General features: G+C 38.3%; 2 protein-coding genes and 1 non-coding gene across 3 annotated transcripts; 1 reads left to right on the top strand and 2 right to left on the bottom strand.

Moving 5' to 3' along the window:
* Nucleotides 1–637: 637 nt before the first annotated feature.
* Nucleotides 638–2,543, top strand: LOC130949419 (uncharacterized). The gene is made up of 4 exons (XM_057878144.1): nt 638–751; nt 843–1,271; nt 1,373–1,600; nt 2,424–2,543. The coding sequence occupies exons 1-4, from the start codon at nt 638–640 to the stop codon at nt 2,541–2,543; spliced, it is 891 nt and encodes a 296-aa protein (XP_057734127.1).
* A 3,137-nt stretch (nt 2,544–5,680) lies between these two features.
* LOC130949418 (protein FAR1-RELATED SEQUENCE 5-like) lies at nt 5,681–8,670 on the bottom strand. The gene is made up of 3 exons (XM_057878143.1): nt 6,331–8,670; nt 6,146–6,226; nt 5,681–5,872 (listed from the first exon to the last, which is right to left on the bottom strand). Exons 1-3 carry the CDS (start codon nt 8,668–8,670, stop codon nt 5,681–5,683), a joined length of 2,613 nt encoding a protein of 870 aa, XP_057734126.1.
* A 14,833-nt stretch (nt 8,671–23,503) lies between these two features.
* On the bottom strand, nt 23,504–23,611 carry LOC130953783 (small nucleolar RNA R71). Its single transcript, XR_009075944.1, has one exon. It is a non-coding gene; the product is annotated as a small nucleolar RNA R71 (small nucleolar RNA).
* Nucleotides 23,612–26,352: the final 2,741 nt, after the last annotated feature.

Below are 26,352 nucleotides of genomic sequence, written 5' to 3'. Positions count from 1 at the left end.
ACTAACTAATTTTTTTTAAAACGCCGCGTTTTTTAACCCTTCATTTTTTACTTTATATTTTCTTTTGATTCACAAGCGTGTAACATAAGTATCCTTCATTAATCAGTATTCACCTTCCATCTTCCTTAAAAAAAAACCCTTAAAGCAACCCCAACATAACATAGAATACATTGCTGAAGGCATCGACTCCAACAGCTTCGTCTCGGAGAATATGTCAAACAAGGTGAAACTCTATCCTAACTCTTCTCCTGATAGTGGTCGGTTGGTAATCATCATCTGCATGTAGTGTCAATGTACTAAAAATGCAATCGTAGTAAAATCCAATTAAGATGGTTAAGCATTTTTTAAATGATTGGGGGACTGATTTGGGTTTCTGATTTGTTCGTCTGAAAAGGATTTTATGCATTTAGGTTTGATTAAGATTGTTCTGTTAAAGATTCAATAGATCACGACAGTAAACCATTACAACAAAATATAGTTGCACTGTGTGTGGAAAAATTGAACCACTTAGTTTCCAATTCCAAAAACATGCATGTGTGTTGATTTTAAATCAGAAGCTTCGACTGTATGGGTTTTTTTAAATGAAGTCTGACCTTGTTCCTTTTTGAACTTGGCAACTGTGTGACACTTGCCATAGATGACGACTTCGAAGGACAAGGGTAAGAGAGTCCAAGAGATTGATAACGGTACGACACAGAGCTACAAGATGAGGTTTCTGAAGCCAGTAATAAGGCCTTCAATGTTCAAACTGGTAACTAACATCCGTTTCCTTAACACCTCTTAATTTTAGAGTTTTTGCAATGCTATCGATGTTTTGATAGAACTTCACCAATTTGTAACAGTCATTACCTATAACTCCCGATGAGCTACCAAACCGTACCCCCTACCTAGACCTGGTTGTGCCTGACGGAAGGAATAACCCCTGTCGGTGCTTCTGGACGCAACTCCAAAGTGGCAAAATTGCATTGACTCGAGGCTGGGAGGAGTTCTATCAGATGTACAAAATCAATCTGGACTCCATGCTATATTTCACACACAAAGGAAACTCCACTTTCCAAGTCAGGATTTTTGATTTTGGTAGCATTGAGAACTCGTACCAACTCCGTGATCCTAAAGAACCACCATATGTAAGGACTGGTAATTATGAAATTGCAAAGTGTATCAACATCCCTCCCTCAGCCAGTGCTAGAGCGGTTGCCGCAAAGGTTAAAAGCAAGTGGCCTTTCTTTGTGATGGACTTAACTGCTCGCATGATGTCGTCGCGATTATTGGTAAGCGTTAAGTTGTTAAGACATTTTGGTTGAAATATTGTTTTACTGAAGTAAGCGTTAAAGTAGATAATACTAACTGAAATTTCTTGTGTTATAATCAGCCGAACGTCCCTCATCTCAGTCACTTCACTGGTCAGAGGCACCCTCTCATCTTCACACATGGCCACATACAGGTCGAAGCTACATATACAAGGTACAGTGGAAAAAGGGATGGCAGCTTCGGCGTTATTTCTGGAGGATGGGAGAACTTTGCTTCATTTTGCAACTTCAAGCCAGGTGGCGTGGGTGTCTTCGAGGTGATATCAACGGAGCCAGTGACGATCATCCAGGTTCGATGCAGATAGGATGCATAAGGATGAGTGACTGAAGGCGCTTAGCCCCTATGTTTGACCTCATTGTCGAAATATATCATGCTAAGACTTTTCCAGTAAGTGTAGAAAGTATTATATGTGTCTTGTTTGTTGAACAGTTATAATGACTTTTTTTTTGGTGTTGTTAAATTGAAATCAACTTTTGGTATTAACTAAAACAGCATCGCGTTCGTAAATTAATTATGTTTGTGCTCGTTTTTTAATTGACCTTTCCATTCTAACTTGGTTGGACAAAACTTAGTTTCTCATTAAAAATGGCAGAGTTGCCTTTTTTTTTTTTGAAGAGTAGCCAGAATAAATTGATTACTTTGTTGGGCTTTTACGAAAAATTATAAAAAAATGTGGCCCAATAGGTGAGGAAGACAATAACTCCTCAAATTTTTGTAGGTGAAATTCTCTTTATATGTTGGGTTTAAAATTGACACTTTAAAGGGGGAATTTTTTTAAAAAATTGGTTTGGTTTGACATTAAAATGTTAAAGATAAAAAAGTTTATCGAGAAAGATGAAAACACCGGTAATGTTTGAATGAAGCCGTATGTAAGCAGTTTTTTTTTAAATCTTGGTTTAATGAAAAATGTTTTGCTGTTTGATATATGAACAGAATAGTAAAAAATTAGATCGGCCCAATCAATGAGTATAATAGCCCAACCGTAGTTTCTTTTAATGACTCTAGGGTGGGTAATTTATTGTGGTTGGGCTTGGATCTCAGCTGGGCCACTGGTCTATCATGGACTGTGTGCCTTTTTTTTAATTTCTTAAGGGGGCAATTATATGGTACAGATCAAAGGATATAGATTGAATGGGATGTTGACAAGGGGCGAGGATGGTGGATGCAGGGGACATGCTTGGCAGAGCTCTGCAAGCTTGCATGCCAATTTTGTTGATGGGGGAGCCGGCTGATAGAGTAAAATTATGTGGTTCTAATGGGTGGTATGTGGGCTGGGTTATTGCGTTATGTTTTTGGTCTTGGTCTTAAGCGGTGGACTTGTTTAAGGTAGTTGGGCCAATGGGTGGTGTGGGCTTATTCACTTTGCAGTGGGGATCATGTGGTTTCATTTTGCAGGTCCAGAGCATAGATAAGAAGAGGTGGATCTGGAAGAGAAGAACGAGAACCATAAATTGCCGATCCTAATGAGATAAGACTTTATCCACATCCAAGATCACACTATCCAACACCAAGCGAGGGTTGTATAAATGGGCAGATTGTTTTCAACCCCATCAACGCTCGTTCGGTTGAGGTTTTCCCTAATTCCACAAATCGTCACAATTAGCGGTAGTATCGTGGATGCCCTGTATCGTCTCTGCGTCTCACAAGGATGGGTAGTTTCTCGCTAAATCAAAGTGGCTCTATCGTCGATACGATGGTAAGTTCTTCTCAGTTTATGGAATAATTTGTGAATTCATTATATTGGGTTGAGTATTTGGACATGATTTTGTTGGAACATGGATGTTAATGTATATAATTGATTTGATGAATGACTTATTGAGTGTTTTATACCTGATGTATCTGTCTGGGATTTCAGATTATGTTCGGGTTCGCAGTGTTCATTCCAAATGTCTTGACAGCCATGGGGTTGCCGTCGCCTTTCGGATGCTGGAAACTGCAGTCACAGGTGTCGCCGGAAGCAGTCGTATTGAAGGAATCCACTGAATACCCGAACCCAAAGCACCCAACAAATCTGACCATGAAGGTAAGACAATGGCATGATAGTTGTAATGTGAATAAAATTTTCAGAGTTAATTGGTTAGTCTATGTTAACACCATATTGTCGGAGGTACCAGCGGGTGACGGGAAAAAGGTTTGACTGAGAAAAAAATATAGATGCTCGTGTCTGTTTGAATGAAAGTTGGTATGGAGTTGTTGGTTTCTTAGCGCTAAGGCATGGGTATTTTGTGGTTTTTTTGTGCACTGGTAAATCCATGGTGAATTCCTTGTGACCCTACTGAGTGAACCGATGATTGAATTTTCGAGGTTGATCCATTTCCGTCACGAGCACTGGGATGTGGGAAATGATTTTCCGTATCACTCCTTGCTGGTCGTTATGAAAACATTTCAAACTTGACTAGTCATTCTTTGCATCAGTTAAAGTGGATCACAATTAATTCGTATACGGATTCAGCATCGTACTTGAAAACCACGAAATATCCATGCTTTATTATTAAGAACTCAGGAAGTGCATACCAACCTTCATTTAACCAAACACTATCATCTACCTTCCTCCGTCTGACTTTTATTCCGTCACCCGTTGGTAGCTCTGACAAAATTGGAGTTGATACTCCTTCCCACTTAGCCGAACAAGGAACATCTTCTGTAGTCGGCTTGACACACTAAATTAAAGTTTGACAACATGTCATCGGCTACAGACCTCGATAATACTGCCTTGAGTTTTGTCTTGAGTAATTCATAATTTTCATACGTACCGGATATCCGTATATTGTTTCACGAACGGTTGTACTTACGACCGCTATACCTTTTTCACATACTTCTGCACGGATGAAAAAAGCAAAATATTAACTAACGATATCTCATGTCATTGCACGACGAGGATGCGCAAAGAGAACAGATGACGTTGCTTCTCCCCCGAGACTTGAAGATGGTGAAGACGAGAAGAACCATTTCCAAACCAACTTAGACACTTGTGCTGGGGTACCGATTCATTTTTCCCACGGAAGATATCCGTCTAGAGGTTAAAAAAAATGCTTCTTTTTTCTAATTTAGAGTACAAGTGTCCCGGCTGGTGTTTGGGTGCATGCAGTATAGCTATTAAAAGAATGCGACTAATGGAACTATGGTCCATGTGATGTATTTTTCTGAAGTTATATACTTGTATGTAACATAGGCTATTGTTCTGTATGTAGGTAGAACACTGGAAAAGGAAACTGATGAAGAACCTAGAACCCACATGCTAAAGGGTAAGTAGCAGTTTCGTGGATCCTTTTTTTTTCAGGTTTACTGAATTCATTGATTTTTTTGGTTCATCTATTGTGTATAGTTGTCGTGATGAGTTTTCTTAATATCAGGTCATAATAGTCAACAATGTTACGGATGCTGGATGACTACATTTTGGAAACATTCAAGCTCTCAATCCCAGGGAGCAAAACCATGCCTATCAAAGTAAAGTCATGCCATAGTGAAGGATCTGATAACATAGAAAGATTAGCTATTGTACAACTTAAAGGAAATGTCCGCAGTGTTTCAAACATTTATTGTTCCTAGTGTTAAATTCTGTCAGTATGTAAGACTCTAACACCATCAAAATGTTATTGAACCTAATAATCGAAACTATGATATGAGCCATTAGAAATGTGTTGGTGTTTACGAATCTTCTGCTTCATATATCTATATATATTTTCAAATTGCTTTCATACACAGTGTGCCATTTTCCCTTGAATAAAATTTTCAATGCATACAGGAAATCCATAATAACAAAGTAGATTCACAACCTCAACGTTACAAAAGAGATTTAAAACCATGTATGAACCATTAAACCTTAGATAATACAACCCATTCAATCTAATAATTTGGTTGCTAAATCAAATGCACTAAGAAAGGAAACAAATCAATTAACACAGCTCTATTTTTTCAACTGTATTGCATAACCACAATGGTAGGAAGTCCTTACCCCAAATGCAACCACAATAAACAGCACAACTAAACTACAGCAATGTAAGCAAAACACATGCATATTATTCAACATTGTTGTCATCATAATGGAATAAGTACGGAAAAAAATCAATTTACACAACTTTAATTGATCAACTGAAATGCATAATCACAATGGTAGAAAGTCGTTACCCAAAAGTCAACCACAATTCACTGCAACGAGAATACAGCAAGCAAATCACATACATATAATTGAACATAATTATCACCCTAATGGACATATTCATAGTTAACGTAAATAAATACAACTTAAAACTCCTCTAAACCAAGCAGTGACAATTACATTGCGGTCAGTAAATCAGGATAGATCACGCTCTTAGAACCAATTATACTTGCATTGCACTAAATTCAGAAGACTAATTCCTTGAAATGGTCAAAGTGTCCTATGCATCGACGCGAACAATGCCATGTACGATCCTTGTTTGTTGCCACAAGACAGTGACGACAGTAACTGATCTCGGACATCCATCTGCACATGTCGTGTGTCACATTTATCATCAATGACATCAATATCGCATTCATAGTTCGTGAATGAATGTCTCTTGTCCTGTTGTGACTCCTTCACCTGTTGATAACATGATAATCCCCAATCAGAAACTATAATAATGCATACAACCATAATTTTTACGCATGGAGGAGTTTTACGCATAACACCTGTGTTAACGAGTCGAGATTTTTATTGAAAACACCATTCCTGGACGCGATGTCAATGGATTCGCTGATTTCATGGAGGCTCATCTGTTTTATAATTTTTTTTATTTGACAAGAAAAAGTAGATCTTCATTCGTTTACCCGGTTCATGACACAGAAATTAGATGTTTACATTCAAAAAAATTACCTCGACAAAAGTGTTGTCTTTACCCTTCCGGTTCCTCATACCCGTCGCCGTAAACTTCCTTGTTCCACCCTTTTTAAAATGCTGCCCAAACAGAGGAACATTCACATAGTTTAATGGTTTTTAAAGGGACACACACCGAACAAGATTTTCATAGCAGGAATCTATTTTGAATAAACAAATCGTACCTTGGTATTAGGTCCTGAGTGGTGTTCGGACTTAATTGAGAACGACCTCGAAGAATTAGCAAACCTTTCTGGACTAAAACCTGAGTCCTTGGCTGATGCATTGCCGTATGATCGATCGCGAGGGTTACCTTCCACACTATGCTGCATCAGATCTGGACAGCGCTTGTAGTAATGACCGTACTTGTGGCAATTAGAGCATGCTCTCTTCTTCCTCCAAGAAGACCTCTTGGAAGGGGCTCCTTTGCTTTTGACAACAAAGGGATCGTTGATGCCTTCCACGTTAACATTAGGAGTTGACTTGCCTTGTTTGCGTGACTGCAGGCGGATAACTAAATTGACAAGTTCAGACTGGACTTCATCAAAGTCTGCAAGATCCTTGCAAGCAATATCACACAGCTTGTTGCAATTCGATGCCAACGCTCCAACTCGAAACTTTAAGACCCTTTCGATGTCATCATTCACAGGCATTTCTGTGCTAATAAATTCGTTCTTTGCATTCTTTGTCCACCTTTTGTATATCAACGAATCTAGAAACTCAAGTATGTTTTCGAACTTCATGGCACAGAAGATATGACTACAGGGAATACCACGTGATTCAAACAGCTTGCACGAGCACGAGAATAGATTCTTACCTCTATCGACTTCCTCCCGTCGATCTTTGGCCGGGTCTCCGAGAGCAGTCACACTGAACTCTACCTTGTCCAAGGTTGTGCTTAGTACCGTTATATTCAAAGCCCCTGCCCTCTGAATCTCATTACGAATTTCCTTGAAAATGTTTCGCGTGAAATAACATGATGCAGATCTTTCATATACCTCCAACGAGGTAAGCATCACTGGCTCTGAGCACTGAGACTTAAAGTCAGCTATTAATTCGTTGTTTTTATACTCCTTTAAGGCCCTATCCAGGTTATGCATGAAGTCAATGATGGTGTTCTTGCGATTAACATAAAATCTGATGAGAGAATTTATACCTTCACACTGTGATGTCGTCCTTATGTAACCGAAAAACTTATCCCGGAGGAAACAATGGGACCACATCTCACGAGTTTCGTACGTCTTTTCCATCCAGATACTGCCAACAAGGTTGTGCTTATCCAAAATGGCTGCCCATCTCCGATCAAAGTCTCTCTGGTCGTTGTTGTCGTATATAAGACCCTTAAAATCGCGCAGGAAATTAGGATTCTTTATATTTTCACATGCATTTCTCTGCAGATGCCAGCCGCATAACCGATGGATCGCATCAGGCAGAACATTCTTGATTGCATCTCGCATGGCAAGGTCTCCGTTAGTTATTACTGCTTTTGGACTTTTCCCACCCATCGCTTCAACAAAGATTTCCAACAACCACTTATACGTCTCTGTGGTTTCATCGGATAGTAGGACGGAGCCGAAGATAACAGTCTGCCCGTGATGATTGCATCCAGAGAAAATGACCAAAGGCTTGTTGTATTTATTCTTCTTGTAGGTTGAATCAAAGGCAACAATATCTCCAAAGCAGTGATAGTCGATAATTGACTGCCCATCTGCCCAAAAAATATGCTCCAGCCTTTCGTCACTAGTGAACGTATACTTTCCAAAGAACAGCGCATCGTTGTTTGACTTGCCAATCAAATAGTTTATTGCCGCATTGGCATCCCCGTTTTTAACTTTTGCCCGACGATAGCGATCGATGTGGTTGTACAAATCTTTCCGTGTGAAGCCAGCATGACGATATCCACCCTTCTGGAATGCAATATACCCTATAATATGGCAGCTCTTGACACCAAAATTATGAAGATTTTTCACTTGGACTCTATCAGTCACAGTGAGACGACGATTGGCCGGTACCAGATGCGCAAATTGGGGTGGCTTCAGATCGTGGTTGTGAGATTCCACAAAACATGATACCTTCCATCTACCGCAGCCGTAGTCAAGCTTTACCCTAAGCCGAGCTGGACACTTGGTTCGCGTTAGTGACCTTGCCTCTCTTGATCTATCATCCAGATCGAGATACCTCATATTTCTCCAGCCCTCTTTGTTGCAAACAAGTTGCCTGCTAATGATTCTACCTTGATTATCCCTAACCACGTCGTCCTTCCTCATTACAAATCCATGCCAACAAGAATAAGCGTTATAAAATTGGCAAGCCTCATCCTCTGTCCTAAACTCCAGGTTCAAAATATCCTCCACCATTAAATCCGCTATTCTTTTTACACCACAAACTTCTTCACTCTTGCTAGTGGAATCCAGCGAATCCACATCGTCGTCATCAGTATCATCTTCTGCATTCGGTTGATAATCGAAATCATCACCCAAATCATTATCAGAATCATTCTTAACATCATCCTCCTTTATGGACATAATTTAACCCCTGCCATAATTTTACCCAAAAATGTCAATAAACAGAGCCAATGGCAGCAACGAAGGAAAGCTAAACTAAGCTGCATGTAAAATTAAATAAACCAAATCCAATTAAACTAACCCAATTGTTTTGGACCCCAGTATTAGGTTTTAATTTCAATTCCCCAAACCTAGCCACAGCATAGAACTGGACAATGTTGCTTTATTTCCAAAATCCAGAATAGCAACCCAACACCGTAAACAGAGTACCGTTGAAAAGGCATAGACTATCATCAAAATTAAACTAATCTGGATTAACAAAAAAACTTAATCGGACATACCTTGATGAGAACCAGAGGTTGAGCTTCAACGGATAAAAAATGCACTGTCGGAGTCGGAGGGAGGTGACCTTTACCTAATCCGACGCACCTAATTCAAAGGCAGCCGAAAAATGAATGTTGGTAAACCAGCTTCCAGCAGCCACAGCTTCGGATCTAGCAGAAGTTCTGCTACAAAATTCTCTACCAGAGCCACATCAATAAAGAACGTTTGCCCTCTCCTGAGTTGACGTCGACGCCAATCCGACGAAAGCAGAGTACCAGTTCCGGAACCTGTTACTCGAAGGAGATCATTCTTGCTAAATGGACACTAAAAATCAAACAGGGTTGGGTAGTGGGTTCTAGGATAACAAATTCCAGGGTTGGGTAGTGGGTATAGAACGAAGGCGAAAAAACCAGTGGGCAGTGGGTTCTATGCGTTTTCCAGGAAGTGAAACATGAATTAAAGGCTTGTGAGACATGCATGTTGAATTTCAGAAAGTGATGGAGGGTATTTTATAAAATGAAAAATAAGTTAGAGATTATAAATTATAATTATAAATGTTCCCCAATACACTATATAGTATATGTATACAATAATTAATGTAGTATTTATTATAGTATATGTTCATTAAAGGCTTTTGCTATTATCAATGAATGCAATTAATGCAAGGTTGAAAATTTTTTTTATCAATGGCTGAGATGAAGACACATGTGCAAGGGTAACTTACCCACAAAATTGCCATGGGTTTGGAAGAAATCACCTAAAAAAATACATATATAAGTAGTTTGTTGGTTCAACTATTCATCACACTAAATTGATTTCAATTTCATCAACTCTTTCTCTTCTTGTTTCTTAAAAAAAGGCTAGTAATTAGTATTTTTTATGGTAATTTATCCCAATGAGATTATTAGAAACGATGAAGAGGAAATAATATTTGAGTGTAATTTATCTCTGATACTACGCACTTACCGTCTTGATTCTCTAGATGCACTTAAAATTATTATGTTGAGCAACATGGGGTTAATTGGTTCAAAGAAAGTTGGTAGAGTCACATATAAATTCCTATTAATATTGCCTGGTTAGAGATTTCATTAACAACACGTTTTGGATTGAAGTCGATAATAACATCAATATAATATTTAATGTACATGCTAGGCTAATGCTGCAACATGTTATGGAGTGGTATGCTAAAGTTCATGATGCAGGAGGTGGTTTTGGGTCATCTTCTTCAATACCCGAAGCAGTCCTGGTATTGACAAGGCCGATTCACTTTGCTGATCCTCGAGATAGTGTTGACATAGACTTGAGTGAGTTTGATTCGAATTATGTGGCCGAAAGCAGGTTGTCCAATGAGAGTTATTCCTCTGGAGAGTATGTGCTAGAGACTCCAGCTTGTGGGCGTGTTCGGTTTCTGTAAGACTCAGAACTTTTGGAAAATCTTGTTACGAGTCCATTTCAATTTATTTATTCATTAAAGACTTTAATTCCAGAAATTACTTTAATAAAAGTAATTAAATCAAATTTGGATAAACTGAATTTGAATTAAATTAGAATTTATATCTAATTTTATAATAATTGGATAATTTTTTATATTTAAATTATAAAGTTTAGTGGTTATAAAATGATAAGAATTCTATATGATTTGATTTAAATAAGTGAGATTTTAGAATTTAATACTTTAATTTTTATGAATAAAGAAAATTAATTATATTATCTTTAATTTTTGAATTAGAGTATTTATTAGAAAATAATTTGTAAATTAATAAACAAATAGTATTTTTATATAAAATTATTATTGGATAAAAAATTGATTTTCAATTACTCTATTATCTCTATTATTATTATTATTATTATTATTATTATTATTATTATTATTATTATTATTATTATTATTATTATTATTATTATTATTAAAAATATCTAAACTACCCCTAACCCTAACCCTAACACAACACACACCCAGGGAGTGTCCGAGGGAGTAGAAAAGAGGGAGGAGTTGCGTCGCAACCGCAGTCCGTCACACCCAACCGCGTCCAGCTCATCGTCGGCCCGCCTTGCTACCAAGTCGCTGTTGTCGTTGCCAACGATGGAGGGAAGAGAGACGAACGCGAGGAGAGAGAGGGAAGCTGTTCGCGTTGTCATTGTCGTGCTGGAAGATCACCGTTGTCGTCATTCTGAGCTATTCCATCATCGCCAAATCACCGTCACTGACTGTGAGAGAGAGAGAGAGAGAGAGAGAGAGAGAGAGAGAGAGAGAGAGAGAGAGAGATAGAGAGAGAGAGGGATGCATGAGCTGAAGGGGAGAAGAAGAGTGTTGCCGCCATCGCGCAAGTTGCTACTGCTGTCATCTGTTGAACCCAATGTCGTCGCTGAAACTCCTCTGCCTCAATTGCCACCGTCAAAGCAGTTCCTGGTTGGCGCTGCTGCTGGAGGTTGCCTCTGCTTTCGGTTTAAGCACCTTGCCGGAGCTTTGTTGTTGTTCAGCTTGCCAAAAGTCATCATCGGAGTTGTCGCCGCTGGTGCACGAAATTGTGATCGCAATGGCGTCAACAACTTGGTACGCACAATTGTAATATCACTCTTCTTCACAACTTCGCACAACTAACCAGCAAGTGCACTGGGTCGTCCAAGTAATAAACCTTACGTGAGTAAGGGTCGATCCCACGGAGATTGTCGGCTTGAAGCAAGCTATGGTCACCTTATAAATCTCAGTCAGGCAGATTCAAATGGTTATGGAGTTTTAATAATTAAAAAAGATAAATAAACAGAAAATAAAGATAGAGATACTTATGTAAATCATTGATGAAAATTTCAGATAAGCGTATGGAGATGCTTCATCCCTCTTGAATCTCTGCTTTTCTACTGCATTCATCCAATCCTTCATACTCCTTTCCATGGCAAGCTGTATGTTGGGCATCACCATTGTCAATGGCTACTTCCCGTCCTCTTAGTGAAAATAGTCCAAATGCGCTGTCACCGCACGATTAATCATCTTTCGGTTCTCGATTATGTTGGAATAGAATCCAGTGATCCTTTTGCATCTGTCACTATGCCCAACACTCGCGAGTTTGAAGCTCGTCACAATCATCCCTTCCCATATCCTACTCGGAATACCACAGACAAGGTTTAGACTTTCTGGATCTCAGGAATGGCCACCAATAATTCTAGCTTATACTACGAAGACTCCGATCTTTCGGAATGGAGGCTAAGAGATATACACTCGATCTAAGGTAGAACGGGAGTGGTTGTCAGGCACGCGTTCATAGGTTGAGAATAGTGATAAGTGTCACGGATCATCACATTCATCATGTTGAAGTGCAAGCGAATATCTTAGAATAAGAATAAGCTGAATTGAATAGAAGATAGTAGTAATTGCATTAATACTCGAGGAACAGCAGAGCTCCACACCTTAATCTATGGTGTGTAGAAACTCCACCATTGAAAATACATAAGTGATCTGGAGGTCCAGGCATGGCCGAATGGCCAGCCTCCCCAAATATGAAAATATATCATCCAGAATGTCTCTATGATCCGAAGATGAAAATACAATAGTAAAAAGATCCTATTTATAATTAAACTAGCTACTAGGGTTTACAGAAATAGGTAAATGATGTAGAAATCCACTTCCGGGCCCACTTGGTGTGTGCTTGGGCTGAGCATTGAGCTTCACACGTGTAGAGACTTCATTTGGAGTTAAACGTCAGCTTTTATGCCAGTTTGGGCGTTCAACTCTAGTTTGTAACGTGTTTCTAGCGTTCAACTTCAGAATAGGGCAGAGAAGGGGCGTTTGAACGCCAATTTGCATCGTCCAAACTCGAGCAAAGTATGAACTATTATATATTGCTGGAAAGCTCTGGATGTCTACTTTCTAACGCAATTGAGAGCGTGCCATTTGGAGTTCTGTAGCTCCAGAAAATCCACTTCAAGTGCAGGGAGGTCATAATCCAACAGCATCTGCAGTCATTTGTCAGCCTCTGAATCAGATTTTTGTTCAGGTCCCTCAATTTCGGCCAGAAAATACCTGAAATTACAGAAAAACACAAACTCATAGTAAAGTCCAGAAATGTGACTTTTGCATAAAAAACTAATAAAAACATCCCAAAAAGTAGCTAGATCCTATTAAAAACTACCTAAAAATAATGCCAAAAAGCGTATAAATTATCCACTCATCAGCCAATCAGTTCTATCCCTTGCTCATAATTACAATAAGTATATTTTGTTTTGGAACACTTGAAAATCAGTAGTCTGCTATGTTCGGTTTGATATTATGAGGTTTTGGTAACGCAGGTCGAGTTCTGGTTGTTACATATTGTGATTAGAGTTGATGTGGTTGTTGCGAAAGTGGTTTGGAGCTGTGGTTGTGGCTGCCGCGGTTGCAGGCCAAGAGGAAAAGAGTTTGTCGCGTATTTGAGTCACGATCGAGGGAGGGATGCTTTCATTAAACTCATTTTATTCTCAAGAATTGTTATAAATCGATATTGATGCAAATAATATATTTTTAGTGATTATGTGAGTCTTATGAATTGAACTGAATTGTCTTGAATGAATGTAATTGCATGCTTGATTGGTTTATTGATTGAATGAAGATGTTTAGTTGGATTTTGTACTTGGTTTAAGGTTGTTATGATGATGATTGAATTGTGACTGTTTCTGATTATTGAGTTAGCGTTGTGGTAGTAAATGAAAGATTGATTTGAAAATTTGATTCGTATGTTTTATTAAGGAATGATTCGAGATTTGGAAAATGATTTGATTTTGGAAATGATTCGACATTGGAATTGGTTTGATTTTGAAAAACAATTTGAGATTTGGGAATGGTTGGGTTTTGAACCTATTGGAAAAGGTTAAAAAATGGTTCGGTTGGGATCCTTAAAGGATGGCAATAGTTCGATTTTTAGAGAAGATGCTGTCAAAATTTTTATAAAAATTGAAAACTTTGTTTACAGAGTTGTTTAAAAAGATTTGGTTTTAAGAATTATATTATTTGATTTTGATTTATTAAGAAAAGGATTACATTTTGAGTTTGAATTATTAAGAAAAGAATTATATTTCGAGTCTTATGAAAGAGAAATGGATTTTGTGTGATTAACTTTGGTTTAAGGACAATGTTTTAAAGAGTTTTAAAGGAAATGAAACTAATAGAAGTGAATTTGATTTTTGAACTTAATTTGGTGAAAATGAAATCAATCTCGAGACTTTTGAGAAATTTCATAAGTTGGTTAAAGAAAAGGTTTTGAGTCTTGAGAATGCTTGAATGTTGTTTTGAACTGTTAAACCTTTTCGGTGAGTTTGTAAAATCCCGTAACTTTCGTATAGAGTCTGAGAACTATTTTGAAAATCTTTGAATATGTCAGGGGTGAATATGATAGATTAACTTGAGTAATTCCTCGATAAAGAATTTTGTTAAATGAAATACGATTAAAGAAAGTATGTGATATTAATTGATTGTCTAGTAAAGACAATGATGCTATCCCGCTTGCTCAATGTGTAACCCAATATGCGAGGATGGTGGTTTATTCCATTCCCGGTGAGGATGGAAGTTTGATCCCACTCACAAATTAATGAGAATGAGTAATTGAAAAATGACCGTGGATTATGAGCTTTGTAATATATGAAATACATCGAATTCATTTCTGGATCTAGATGAACCTCAAATAAACTAAGAAATGAACCGAAATTACTTAAAGAATAAAAAAATTTGATCAATACTTATTAGTAGCATTAGGTGAATCTCAATTAACACAAAAAAGAATTGAAATTAGTTCAGTTTTGAACAAGCATTCAAAAAGACTCAATCATCAACAAAAATACATACAATTTATTTTTGGATTCAAATGAAGCTCTATTAAACTAAGAAATAAACCAAAATTACTTAAGAAATAAAAATTTTAGTCAATACTTATCAGCAACATCAAGTGAACCTCAATTAATTCACAAATGAACCGAAATAAATTAAAAGATGAACCAAAATTATTTAAATATGGCACCAAAGAAAGTCAAAACCAATAAAGATGTTAGCAAAATGTTGGTGTTGTTGGTGATGACGATAACGAAGGAGACGAAGAACCTACATGCACAAATTTAAAAGAAGAAGAAGGTGGAGGAGGAGGAAGAAGAGGAGGAGGAGTTTGAATTTTTGTTGAGTTTGGGCCAACTTGGTTGGACTTGATTGCTAAAAACACTTGAATGTGTAGCTGGACTGTTCCGAAAGTTCTTTCTAATAGACTTTTAAAAATCAAATTCTAACTTCCCACTGAAATCAGAGAAGATATAGGGGTAACCATTTGAACGACTCTAGCCTCATCACCAAGTTATCTATTATATAAAAGGGAGCAGGTCATTTTCCTAGGTATGATGTAATCAACCCTTAAACTCAAAATTTAATCTTATTGTAGACTTTTCTAAATTGAATGTCTGAGTCCCTTTGTAGGTAGATCCCACTATCGGGCTAGCCACTTGTATGCTTGTCAATTTGCTAGAGTTATCAGCTCTTGCTTTATACAACAATTGTTTAGGTAAATCTTAAACATTGGTGCCATGGATGGGATCTTTAGCTCTGAAAAAAAAGGGAGGATGACCATTAATAAACTCTTCTAAACACATGCAAAGAGATAAGGAAAAAACACCTTTAACTTCAATCATTAGAGATATAAGGAAAAAGCATACCCTGAAATCTTTTCTCATAGAAGCGGATTCATCATGAGTGAAATTTTAAAAACCACACCTATCAATCAAGCGACAACACAAAATCCAAAGAACAAGAAAAATTTCTCAAGAGGTCTTTCTTTATCTGAGAAACAAGAGACCTCGAGAAAACATAACATCACTATTAAAAGAGACCAAAATGTGGATGCAATCCTGAAAATACGAACCACAATTACCATCGATACGATATTTGGAAATCGCGATTGGGGCTGACCAATCGCAAAATGGTCAAAACTAAAATAACTACCCGAAGAACCATCCTAGCAGATTTTCAAAGGTCAAATTCTAACTCTCCCAATGGATTGGAGGGGCTTTTTAGAAAAGTTATTTAAATAATTCTAAACTCATTACCAAACAGGTCATTATATAACGGGGAGCGAATCACTTTCCCAATTACCTTTTGAACAATTCTGACCTCATTATTTGGTGTCAGAATCCCTTTGCAAGTATTCATACTGTCAGATCAACTACCTTGTTGACTTACCAAAGTTCTCAGCTCACGCTCCATATAACAATTATCCAAGTAAATTTTGAACATATAGATAAAATCCAAAAACATACGTTGAGATTCGTCAACCTATGTCAAATCGCTTACTCCTAATAACAACCTTATTTTTCAATTGCCAACAAAACCTATGTATTATATTAGTCTTTTATATGAAATATTATGTAAAATATATAGTGCATACTATGATAGAGAAAAAAAATAATAAACTTCTTTAAAATAAGATTAAATACTGTTGAGCTTGAAAAATTTATATTTAATTAAAATAATGACCAAATATTATTAAAATATTAATTAAATTATTTACTTCCAATAGTTTGTTTGATATGTTTGTTCAAGTGTGCAGGAAGAAAATAAAATTGTTTCTTGGCCCAAGTGATGAAACCCTAGCTTGGTTACTAAACATATTTAGCCCAATAATAATTGATCACTTCAAGTAGCTGAATATTAAAAGAGAAAGAAGATCCAAAGAGGCCCATGTCACAAGCCCACTAACTAATATTGAATTATCAAAAGAAGGAACCCAAAGGTTCTCAAAGCAAGCCACGGTTACCTATTATATGGTGGAATGGAATTCAAAATTCAAATTGATTAATTGTATGCGTAGGTAACCAAAACTCAAAATTAAATTGGGTTTAATATTTCATTAAAAGCTTTGTATCTTCTCTCTATCCTCTCTCTTGATTCAGTCACATCACTCATTCAAATAAGAAGAAAGAAGAAAAATAGTGGCTGAACAATTAAAAGGAAGAAAATCAAATTGGCCCAAAGCCTTAGAAACCCATTCGGTGATCACAAAAAAAGGGGGTTCGATTTGCAAAAGTCTTCATGTCTTGGTAATTGGAACTAGGAATTAAATTGAGTTTAATTTCCTTCAGAACTTCCACCAAAAGCTTCATCGTTCTCTCTCTCTTCTCTCTCCTCTCTCTTGCCTTTTGGTCACATCCATCAGAGGAAGAAGAAGATAGAAGTTATTAGAAGAAAAATTAAAGTAACAGAGAAGCCTATGGAAGAAAGGCTATGAAGAAGGAAGATCTGAAGTAAGCCATGGCAAGATCTTTGCCGCTGAAGGAAAGATCTTTGAAGATGGCTTCAAGATCTTGATACCAAGAAAAGAAAGGATCTGCCTCGATCAGAGAAGAAGATCTTTGTTGCAAAAGTTCATTTCCATTTTTGTTTATCAGAGAAGGAAGCTAGCCTTTGAAGCAACGGATAGGAAGAAGCAAAAATGGAAGGAAAGAAGCACTCCTGGGTCAGAGATTCATTAAGGGTCAGAGTTCTTTCTTGGAGGCAAAGTCAAGATCAGGGACTCAGATTGAAGAAGCTTGATGAAAAGGGTTGAGAGAGGTACATGCATGTTCATTTTTGGTTTTCCCTCTCTCTTCTATCTGTCTGAACTACTGCTATTTTTTGGTTGGAGAAGAAGTTGCTTGGTTGAACCGGTTTCAACGTTGGAAGCTTCTCCTTCAATTTTAAGGGTGAATGGCCAAGGGTTGAGATCAAGGAGAGAAAGTGTAAAGCATAGAGTTCTCATAGCTACCCAAGCTTCTTGAGTTCTTCTCCTTCAAAGATGTTTATTTTGTTTTCTTTTTCTTAGTATTGTCTGTCTGAGTCTCATGGTAAAAAGCAAACATAGTGAGGTTTGTAAGAAAAAGCCAGTGAGAGAAAAAATGCAATGAGCAATATTAGAGAAAAAGTCATAAATATCTTAGAATTTTTTTATACATCTGTATGTTGTGTTTTATGATCCTGTGGAGATTCCCTTGCAAGTTGGGTTAGCACTTTGCGGTTGAAAACTTGGTAGAAGTCCAAGTCAAGTTCAGATTTAGGGATAGAATCTGGAATTGTCCCATATAGGTTTGGGTAGATCTTAGGAAAGAATTGATGTTTGTAATCTGATGATTATAGTGAAATTCTGTCACTGTTCTGATGGAGACTGGATATAGGCTGTATTACACTTAGCAGCTGAACCAGGATACATCTGGATGTGATTCTCTCTTTCTCTTCTACTTCTATTCTATTTCTGTTGTATTGGAGACAAAAATGAAAAATATCTCCTAACCTGTTACAAGACAAAAAGAAAATGTCTCTTGACTTGTTCTAAGATAAAAGCAGAAATTAATATTCAGGAAAAAGGGGCTAAGATTCAACTCCCCTTCTCTTAACCACTGGTTACCATCAATTGGTATCAGAGCTTGGTCTCAAAGAGATCAAACTTTGCAGTTTGGAGAAAAGATCCTGATGGCAGTCAACAGTGGTTCAAATCTGGTGGTCTATACTCTGACAGAACAGCATTCAAGCAACAGACCCCCATTCTTCAATGGGAAGAACTACATTACTGGAAAGAAAGAATGAAGATATTTGTTCAATATGTAGATTACAGACTTTGGAAGATAATCCTGGAAGGTCCACAATTTCCAACCACTACAGGAGCTGATGGTGTGGTTGCTCTCAAAGCTGAAGCTGATTGGAATGATGATGATAGAAAGAAAGTAGAGCTCAACGCCAAAGTGGTCAACTTGCTCAACTGTGCTGTCAGCTTTGAGGATTATCGACCGGTATCAAGATGCACAACAGGAAAGAAAAGCTGGGACAAACTTCAAGTTACTCGTGAAGGCACAACCCAAGTGAAAAGATCCAAAATAGACATCCTGAATAGAGACTACGAAATGCTCTCAATGAAAGAAGGAGAAATAATTGATGAAATGTTTGAAAGATTCAACATTATCATTATCGTCTTGGAAGCTATGGGAATCAGACATCCTGAATTTGTGCTTGTGAGGAGAATATTGAGATGTCTCACTAAAGAGTGGGAAACCAAGGCTATAATAATATCAGAGAGTAGTGGTATTGATGAAATGATATATGATGATCTGAGAGGAAACTTACTTGCTTCTGAAAACACTTATTTAAAGAGAGATGCAAATAAGAAAGGAGTTTGTCTGATGATGAATCCAGTAATAGTTTATCTGATGATGACTTTGTTTTGTTTGCCAAGAAATTCAGGAAAATGATGAAGCTGAAGGAACGGAGCAAAAGAGGCAGCTCAAGGAAACGAAAGAGGGACCTAAGCAAGGTGATCTGCTACAACTGTAAGAAAATTGGACACTTCAAGTTTGATTGTCCAAAACTGAATAAGGAGGACAAACCGAAAAGAGAAAAGAGGTAAGGACTCATGGCTTCATGGGAAGACTTGGAAAATGATACTGATAAAGATGAAGAATCAGAAACCAAATTTCAAACTCGTCTCATGGCCGATCACATAGAGCATGTAGTATTTCTTGATCCTTCCACTGAAGACCTTCATCTTATGATTGATCATCTTTCTGAAAAGATTAATTCTTAAATGAAAACCAAGATCTTGAGTCTCAAATTGAAATACTAAAAGATGAAAATGGTTTTCTTAAAGATAAATTAAGGGAAGCCGAAACTGCTGTTGATCTTGTTGAGGAAAATAAGCGGTTAAAACCTGAAATTAAGAGCTGTGAATATCATCATTCTTGAATTCAAATATAAACTATTTTGAGAAAAATGAGTGGCTGCATAAAGAGGTAAAAAGACTTAAAGAGGACTTAGCCATCTTTTCTCAAAGTTCTGAAAATTTAAATTAACTCTTGGCTAGTGATGAGCGGATAATTTATACGCTTTTTGGCATTGTTTTTAGTATGATTTTAGTAGTTTTAGTTGAGTTCTTAGTATATTTTTATTAGTTTTTAATTAAAATTCACTTTTCTGGACTTTACTATGAGTTTGTGTGTTTTTCTGTGATTTCAGGTATTTTCTGGCTGAAATTGAGGGATCTGAGCAAAAATCTGATTCAGAGACTGAAAAGGACTGCAGATGCTGTTGGATTCTGACCTCCCTGCACTCGAAGTGGATTTTCTGGAGCTACAGAAGCCCAATTGGCGCGTTCTTAACGGCTTTGGAAAGTAGACATCCTGGGCTTTCCAGCAATATATGATAGTCCATACTTTGCCCAAGATTTGATGGCCCAAACCGGCGTTCAAAGTCACCTACAGAAATTCCAGCGTTAAACGCCGGAACTGGCACCTAAATGGGAGTTAACGCCCAAACTGGCATAAAAGCTGGCGTTTAACTCCAAGAAGTCTCTACAAAAAATGCTTCATTGCTCAGCCCAAGCACACACCAAGTGGCCCGGAAGTGGATTTTTGTCATTTACTCATCTTTGTACACCTTAGGCTACTAGTTTTCTATAAGTAGGACCTTTACTATTGTATTTTGATCGAAGAATCTTAGTAGCTATCTTTGAGTTTCATGCTATCTTAGATCATTTGGGAGCTGGCCATTCGGCCATGCCTAGACCTTGTTCTTATGTATTTTCAACGGTGGAGTTTCTACACACCCATAGATTAAGGTGTGGAGCTCTGCTGTACCTCGAGTATTAATGCAATTACTATTGTTCTTCTATTCAATTCCGCTTGTTCTTTGTCCAAGATATCACTTGTTCTTCAACTTGATGAAGGTGATGATCCGTGACACTCATCATCATTCTCACTCATGAACAAAGTGACTGACAACCACTCTTGTTCTACAAGCATCTGAGGCTTAGTGAATATCTCTTGGATTCCTGATACATGATGGGTTGATCGCCTGACAACCGAGTGCTCGCCTGACAAACGAGCCAGCCATTCCGTGAGATCAGAGTCTTCGTGGTATAGGCGAGAACTGATGGCGGCATTCAAGAGAATCCGGAAGGTCTAACCTTGTCTGTGGTATTCTGAGTAGGATTCAATGATTGAATGACTGTGACGTGCTTCAAACTCCTGAAGGCGGGCGTTAGTGACAGACGCAAAAGAATCACTGGATTCTATTCCGGCCTGATTGAGAACCGACATGGATAGCCGTGCCGTGACAGGTGCGTTGAACATTTCCAATGAGAGGATGGGAGGTAGCCACTGACAACGGTGAAACCCTTGCATAAGCTTGCCATGGAAAGGAGTAAGAAGGATTGGATGAAGACAGTAGGAAAGCAGAGAGAGGGAAGGGAAGGCATCTTCATACGCTTATCTGAAGCTCTCACCAATGATATACATAAGTATCTCTATCTTTATCTTTATGCTTTATTCGTTTATCACTATACCCATTTGAGTCTGCCTGACTGAGATTTACAAGGTGACCATAGCTTGCTTCATACCACCAATCTCCGTGGGATCGACCCTTACTCGCGTAAGGTTTATTACTTGGACGACCCAGTGCACTTGCTGGTTAGTTGTGCGAAGTTGTGTTTATGCCATGGTATTGAGCACCAAGTCTTGGAGCCATTACCGGGATTGTTCTGTGTATTAAAGAGTATTGATCACAATTTCGTGCACCAAGTTTTTGGCGCCGTTGCCGGGGATTGTTCTTGAGTATGGACAACTGACGGTTCATCTTGTTGCTTAGATTAGGTATTTTTCTTCAGAGTTCTTAAGAATGAATTCTAGTGTTTCATGGTGATCTGTTGAAATCTGGCTGGCTGTGAAGCCATGTCTAATCTTATTGGACCGAGTTTTCAACTGATCATCACAATAGCTTGTTGATCTCTATCAATCTTGCTATTGGAGCAATGATCTGCTAAGGCTTGGCTGGCCATTGGCCATGTCTAGTGTTTTGGACCGAAGCTTTCTTTGAAAGCTTGGCTGGCTGTGAAGCCATGTCTAATTCCTGGACCGGAGTCTTAGACTAGCATTGCAATGATTCCTGGAAATTCAAATTGAGAATTCTGAAACCTTTATTTTCTATTTTCATATAATTTTCGAAAAAAAAAGAAAAAAAAAGCACAAAAAAATTTACAAAATCATAAAAACCAAAAATATTTCATGTTTCTAGTTTGAGTCTAGTGTCTAATCTTAAGTTTGGTGTTTTGCATGCCTTGTTTATTTGATCTTGGTTCTATTTTCAAGTCAATAGTACAGGGGACTGAAGATTCAGAACATGCAGCAGAGGAATTACACAGAAAAAAAAAAACTGGGCGTTCAAAACGCCCAGTGAAGAAGGACAGACTGGCGTTTAAACGCCAGCCAGGGTACCTGGTTGGGCGTTTAACGCCCAAAAAGGTAGCATTTTGGGCGTTAAACGCCAGAATGTATACCATTCTGGGCGTTTAACGCCAGGATGGTGCTAGGGGGAAGATTTTGTTTTTCAAATCAATTTTTTTTCAAGTTTTCAAAGTTTTTCAAAATCAAATCTTTTTCAAATCATATCCTTTCAATCAAATGTTTTCAAAATCAATTTCTTTCCTTTTTCTAAGATACTTGCTGACAATTAATGATTTGATTGAACATCTCAAGTATATTGCCTTTTCTGTTGAGAAAGGTTTAATGTTTGAATCATATCTTTTCTTGTTAGGCAAGTAATTAATCAAATCTTTTTAAAATTATTTTCAAATCAAATCTTTTTAAAATTGTTTTCAAATCATATCTTTTTAACCACATCTTTTTCAAAATAAATTTTCAATCAAATCTTTTTGACTTCTAATTTCAAAATCTTTTTCAAAAATCACTTGATTTCTTTTCCACTTTGAATTTTCGAAAATTATCAATCAATTTTTTCAAAATGTTTTTGACATCTTTTTAATTAATTTTCGAAAATTCTCTTCCCTTCTTCCCCACATCCTTCTATTTATGGAGTACTACTCCTTCTTAATGCACAATTCGAACTCTATCTAATCAAGTTCAAATTCTTCTACCTCTTTTTTCTATTTTTCTTTTCCTCTGACACTTCAAGGAATCTCTATACTGTGACATAGAGGATTCCATATTTTCTTGTTCTCTTCTCTTTCATATGAGCAGGAGCAGAGACAAAGGCATTCTTGTTGAAGCTGACCCTGAACCTGAGAGGACCTTGAAGCGAAAGCTAAGAGAAGCTAAGGCACAATTCTCTGTAGAGGACCTGACCGAATTCTTCAAAGAAGAACCCATGGCAGCCGAAAACAACAACAATGCCAACAATGCAAGGAAGGTGCTGGGTGACTTTACTGCACCTACTCCCGACTTCTATGGGAGAAGCATCTCTATCCCTGCCATTGAAGCAAACAACTTTGAGCTTAAGCCTCAATTAGTTTCTCTAATGCAACAGAATTGCAAGTTCCATGGACTTCCAATGGAAGATCCTCATCAGTTTTTAGCTGAGTTCTTGCAAATCTGTGACACAGTCAAGACTAATGGGGTTGACCCTGAGGTCTACAGACTGATGCTATTCCCTTTTGCTGTAAGAGACAGAGCTAGAATATAGTTGGACTCTCAACCTAAAGAAAGCCTGGACTCTTGGGAAAAGCTAGTCAATACCTTCTTGGCAAAATTCTTTCCACCTCAAAAATGGAGTAAGCTTAGAGTGGAAGTCCAAACCTTCAGACAGAAGGATGGTGAATCCCTCTATGAAGCTTGGGAAAGATACAAACAATTAATCAGAAAATGTCCCTCTGACATGCTTTCTGAATGGAGCATCATAGGTATTTTCTATGATGGTCTCTCTGAACTATCCAATATGTCTTTGGATAGCTCTGCTGGAGGATCTCTTCATCTGAAGAAGACGCCTACAGAAGCTCAAGAGCTAATTGAAATGGTTGCAAATAACCAATTCATGTACACTTCTGAAAGAAATCCTGTGAACAATGGGACAAGTCAGAAGAAAGGAGTTCTTGAGATTGATGCTCTGAATGCCATATTGGCTCAGAACAAGATATTGACTCAACAAGTCAATTTGATTTCTCAAAGTCTGTCTGGAATGCAAAATGCACCAAGCACTAAGGATGCTTCATCTGAGGAAGAGCCTATGATCCTGAGAACCCTTCAATAGAAGAGGTGAATTACCTAGGAGAACCCTATGGGAACACCTATAATTCTTCATGGAGAAATCACCCAAATTTCTCATGGAAGAATCAAGAGAAACCTCAACAAGGTTTCAACAACAATAATGGTGGAAGAAACAGGTTTAGCAATGGCAAGCCTTTTCCATCATCTTCTCAGCAACAGACAAGAATTCTAAGCAGAACCCCTCTGACTTAGCAACCAGGTCTCTGATCTAATCAAAACCACTCAAAGTTTCATGACTGAGACAAGGTCTTCCATTAGGAATTTGGAGGCACAAGTGGGACAGCTGAGTAAGAAAATTACTGAACTTCCTCAGAAGAAAATCCAAAAGGAGAGTGCAAAGCCATAACCATGGCCGAATTTGGAGAGGAAGGAGGGGAAGTGAACGCCACTGAGGAAGGCCTCAATGGGCGTGCACTGACCTCCACTGAGTTTCCCAATGAGGAACCATGGGAATCTGAGGCTCAAAATGAGACCATAGAGATTCCATTAGACTTACTTCTGCCATTCATGAGCTCTGATGAATATTCTTCCTCTGAAGAGGATGAGTATGTCACTGAAGAGCAAGTTGCTAAATACCTTGGAGCCATCATGAGGCTAAATGACAAGTTATTTGGAAATGAGTCTTGGGAGGATGAACCCCCTTTGCTCACCAAAGAACTGGATAACTTGTCTAGGCAGAAATTACCTCAAAAGAAACAAGATCCTGGGAAGTTTTCCATACCTTGCACCATAGGCACCATGACCTTCAAGAAGGCTCTGTGTGACTTAGGGTCAAGTGTAAACCTCATGCCTCTCTCTGTAATGGAGAAGCTAGGGATCTTTGAGGTACAAGCTGCAAGAATCTCACTAGAGATGGCAGACAACTCAAGAAAACAAGCTCATGGACTTGTAGAGAATGTTTTGGTGAAAGTTGAAGACCATTACATCCCTACTGATTTCATAGTCCTAGAGACTGGGAAGTGCATGGATGAATCCATCATCCTTGGCAGACCCTTCCTAGCCACAGCAAAGGCTGTGATTGATGTTGATGGAGGTGAACTGATCATTCAAGTGAATGAAAAATCCTATGTGTTTAAGGCTCAAGGATATCCCTCTGTCATCATGGAGAAGAAGCATGAAGAGCTTCTCTCAAATCAGAGACAAACAGAGCCCCCACAGTCAAACTCTAAGTTTGGTGTTGGGAGGCCACAACCAAACTCTAAGTTTGGTGTTGAACCCCCATATTCAAACTCTAAGTTTGGTGTTGGGAGGTTCCAACATTGCTCTGAGTATCTGTGAGGCTCCATGAGAGCCCTCTGTCAAGCTACTGACATTAAAGAAGCGCTTGTTGGGAGGCAACCCAATGATTATATTTTATATATTTTCTTTTGTTATTTTATGTTTTTTGTAGGTTGATGATCATAAGAAGTCACAAAATCCATTGAAAAAGCAAAAACAGAATGAAAAACAGGAAGAAAAATAGCACACCCTGGAGGAAGAATTCACTGGCGTTTAAACGCCAGTGAGGCTAGCAATTGGGCGTTTAACGCCCAGTCTGGCACCCTTCTGGGCGTTTAACGCCAGAAAGGGGCACCAGACTGGCGTTAAACGCCAGAAAAGGGCAAGAACCTGGCGTTAAACGCCAGGAATGGGCACCAGCCCGGCGTTTAACGCCAGAAATGCCTCAAAACGTGATTTTGAGTGCCAATTGGTGCAGGGATGACTTTTCCTTGACACCTCAGGATCTGTGGACCCCACAGGACCCCCACCAACCCCACCACTCTCTCTTTCTTCTTTCCCCATTCACCAATCACCTCAATACCTCTTCCCCAAAAACCATTCACCTATCAAATCCCATATTTCTCTTCACCACTCACATCCATCCTTCATAAAACCCCACCAACCTCACCCTTCAAATTCAAACCACTTTCCCTCCCAAACCCCACCCATAATAGCCGAACCCCATCTCCCCCCTCTCCTATATAAACCCTCCTTCACACCTTCATTTTCACACAACCTCCACACTACTTCTTCCCCTTTTGGCCGAACCACAAAGCCATCTCCCTCTTCCTCATTTCTTCTTCTTCTACTCTCTTCTTTCTTCTTTTGCTCGAGGACGAGCAAACATTTTAAGTTTGGTGTGGTAAAAGCGTTGCTTTTTCATTTTCCATAACCATTTATGGCATCCAAGGCCGGAGAAACCTCTAGAAAGAGGAAAGGGAAGGCAAAAGCTTCCACCTCCGAGTCATGGGAGATAGATAGATTCATCTCAAGGGTGCATCAAGATCACTTCTATGAAGTTGTGGCCTTGAAGAAGGTGATCCCCGAGGTCCCCTTTTCACTCAAAAGGGTGAATATCCGGAGATCCGCCATGAATCC

Source organism: Arachis stenosperma, chromosome 9 (genome assembly GCF_014773155.1).
Source record: "Arachis stenosperma cultivar V10309 chromosome 9, arast.V10309.gnm1.PFL2, whole genome shotgun sequence".
NCBI classification, from domain to species: domain Eukaryota; kingdom Viridiplantae; phylum Streptophyta; class Magnoliopsida; order Fabales; family Fabaceae; genus Arachis; species Arachis stenosperma.
Note: the sequence above shows the minus strand (reverse complement) of the source record. Positions and strands in the feature narration are given on the sequence as shown.

Excerpts from the sequence above, each read along its gene's own strand:
- LOC130949418 (XM_057878143.1), bottom strand. The coding sequence starts at position 8,670 with ATGTCCATAAAGGAGGATGATGTTAAGAATGATTCTGATAATGATTTG. Across the intron at positions 6,227-6,330 it reads ACTCAGGACCTAATACCAAG|CATTTTAAAAAGGGTGGAAC; the intron begins GTACGATTTGTT and ends CTGTTTGGGCAG. Across the intron at positions 5,873-6,145 it reads AAGACAACACTTTTGTCGAG|GTGAAGGAGTCACAACAGGA; the intron begins GTAATTTTTTTG and ends TGTTATCAACAG.
- LOC130949419 (XM_057878144.1), top strand. The coding sequence starts at position 638 with ATGACGACTTCGAAGGACAAGGGTAAGAGAGTCCAAGAGATTGATAAC. Across the intron at positions 1,272-1,372 it reads TGATGTCGTCGCGATTATTG|CCGAACGTCCCTCATCTCAG; the intron begins GTAAGCGTTAAG and ends TGTTATAATCAG. Across the intron at positions 1,601-2,423 it reads AGCCAGTGACGATCATCCAG|ATCAAAGGATATAGATTGAA; the intron begins GTTCGATGCAGA and ends TATATGGTACAG.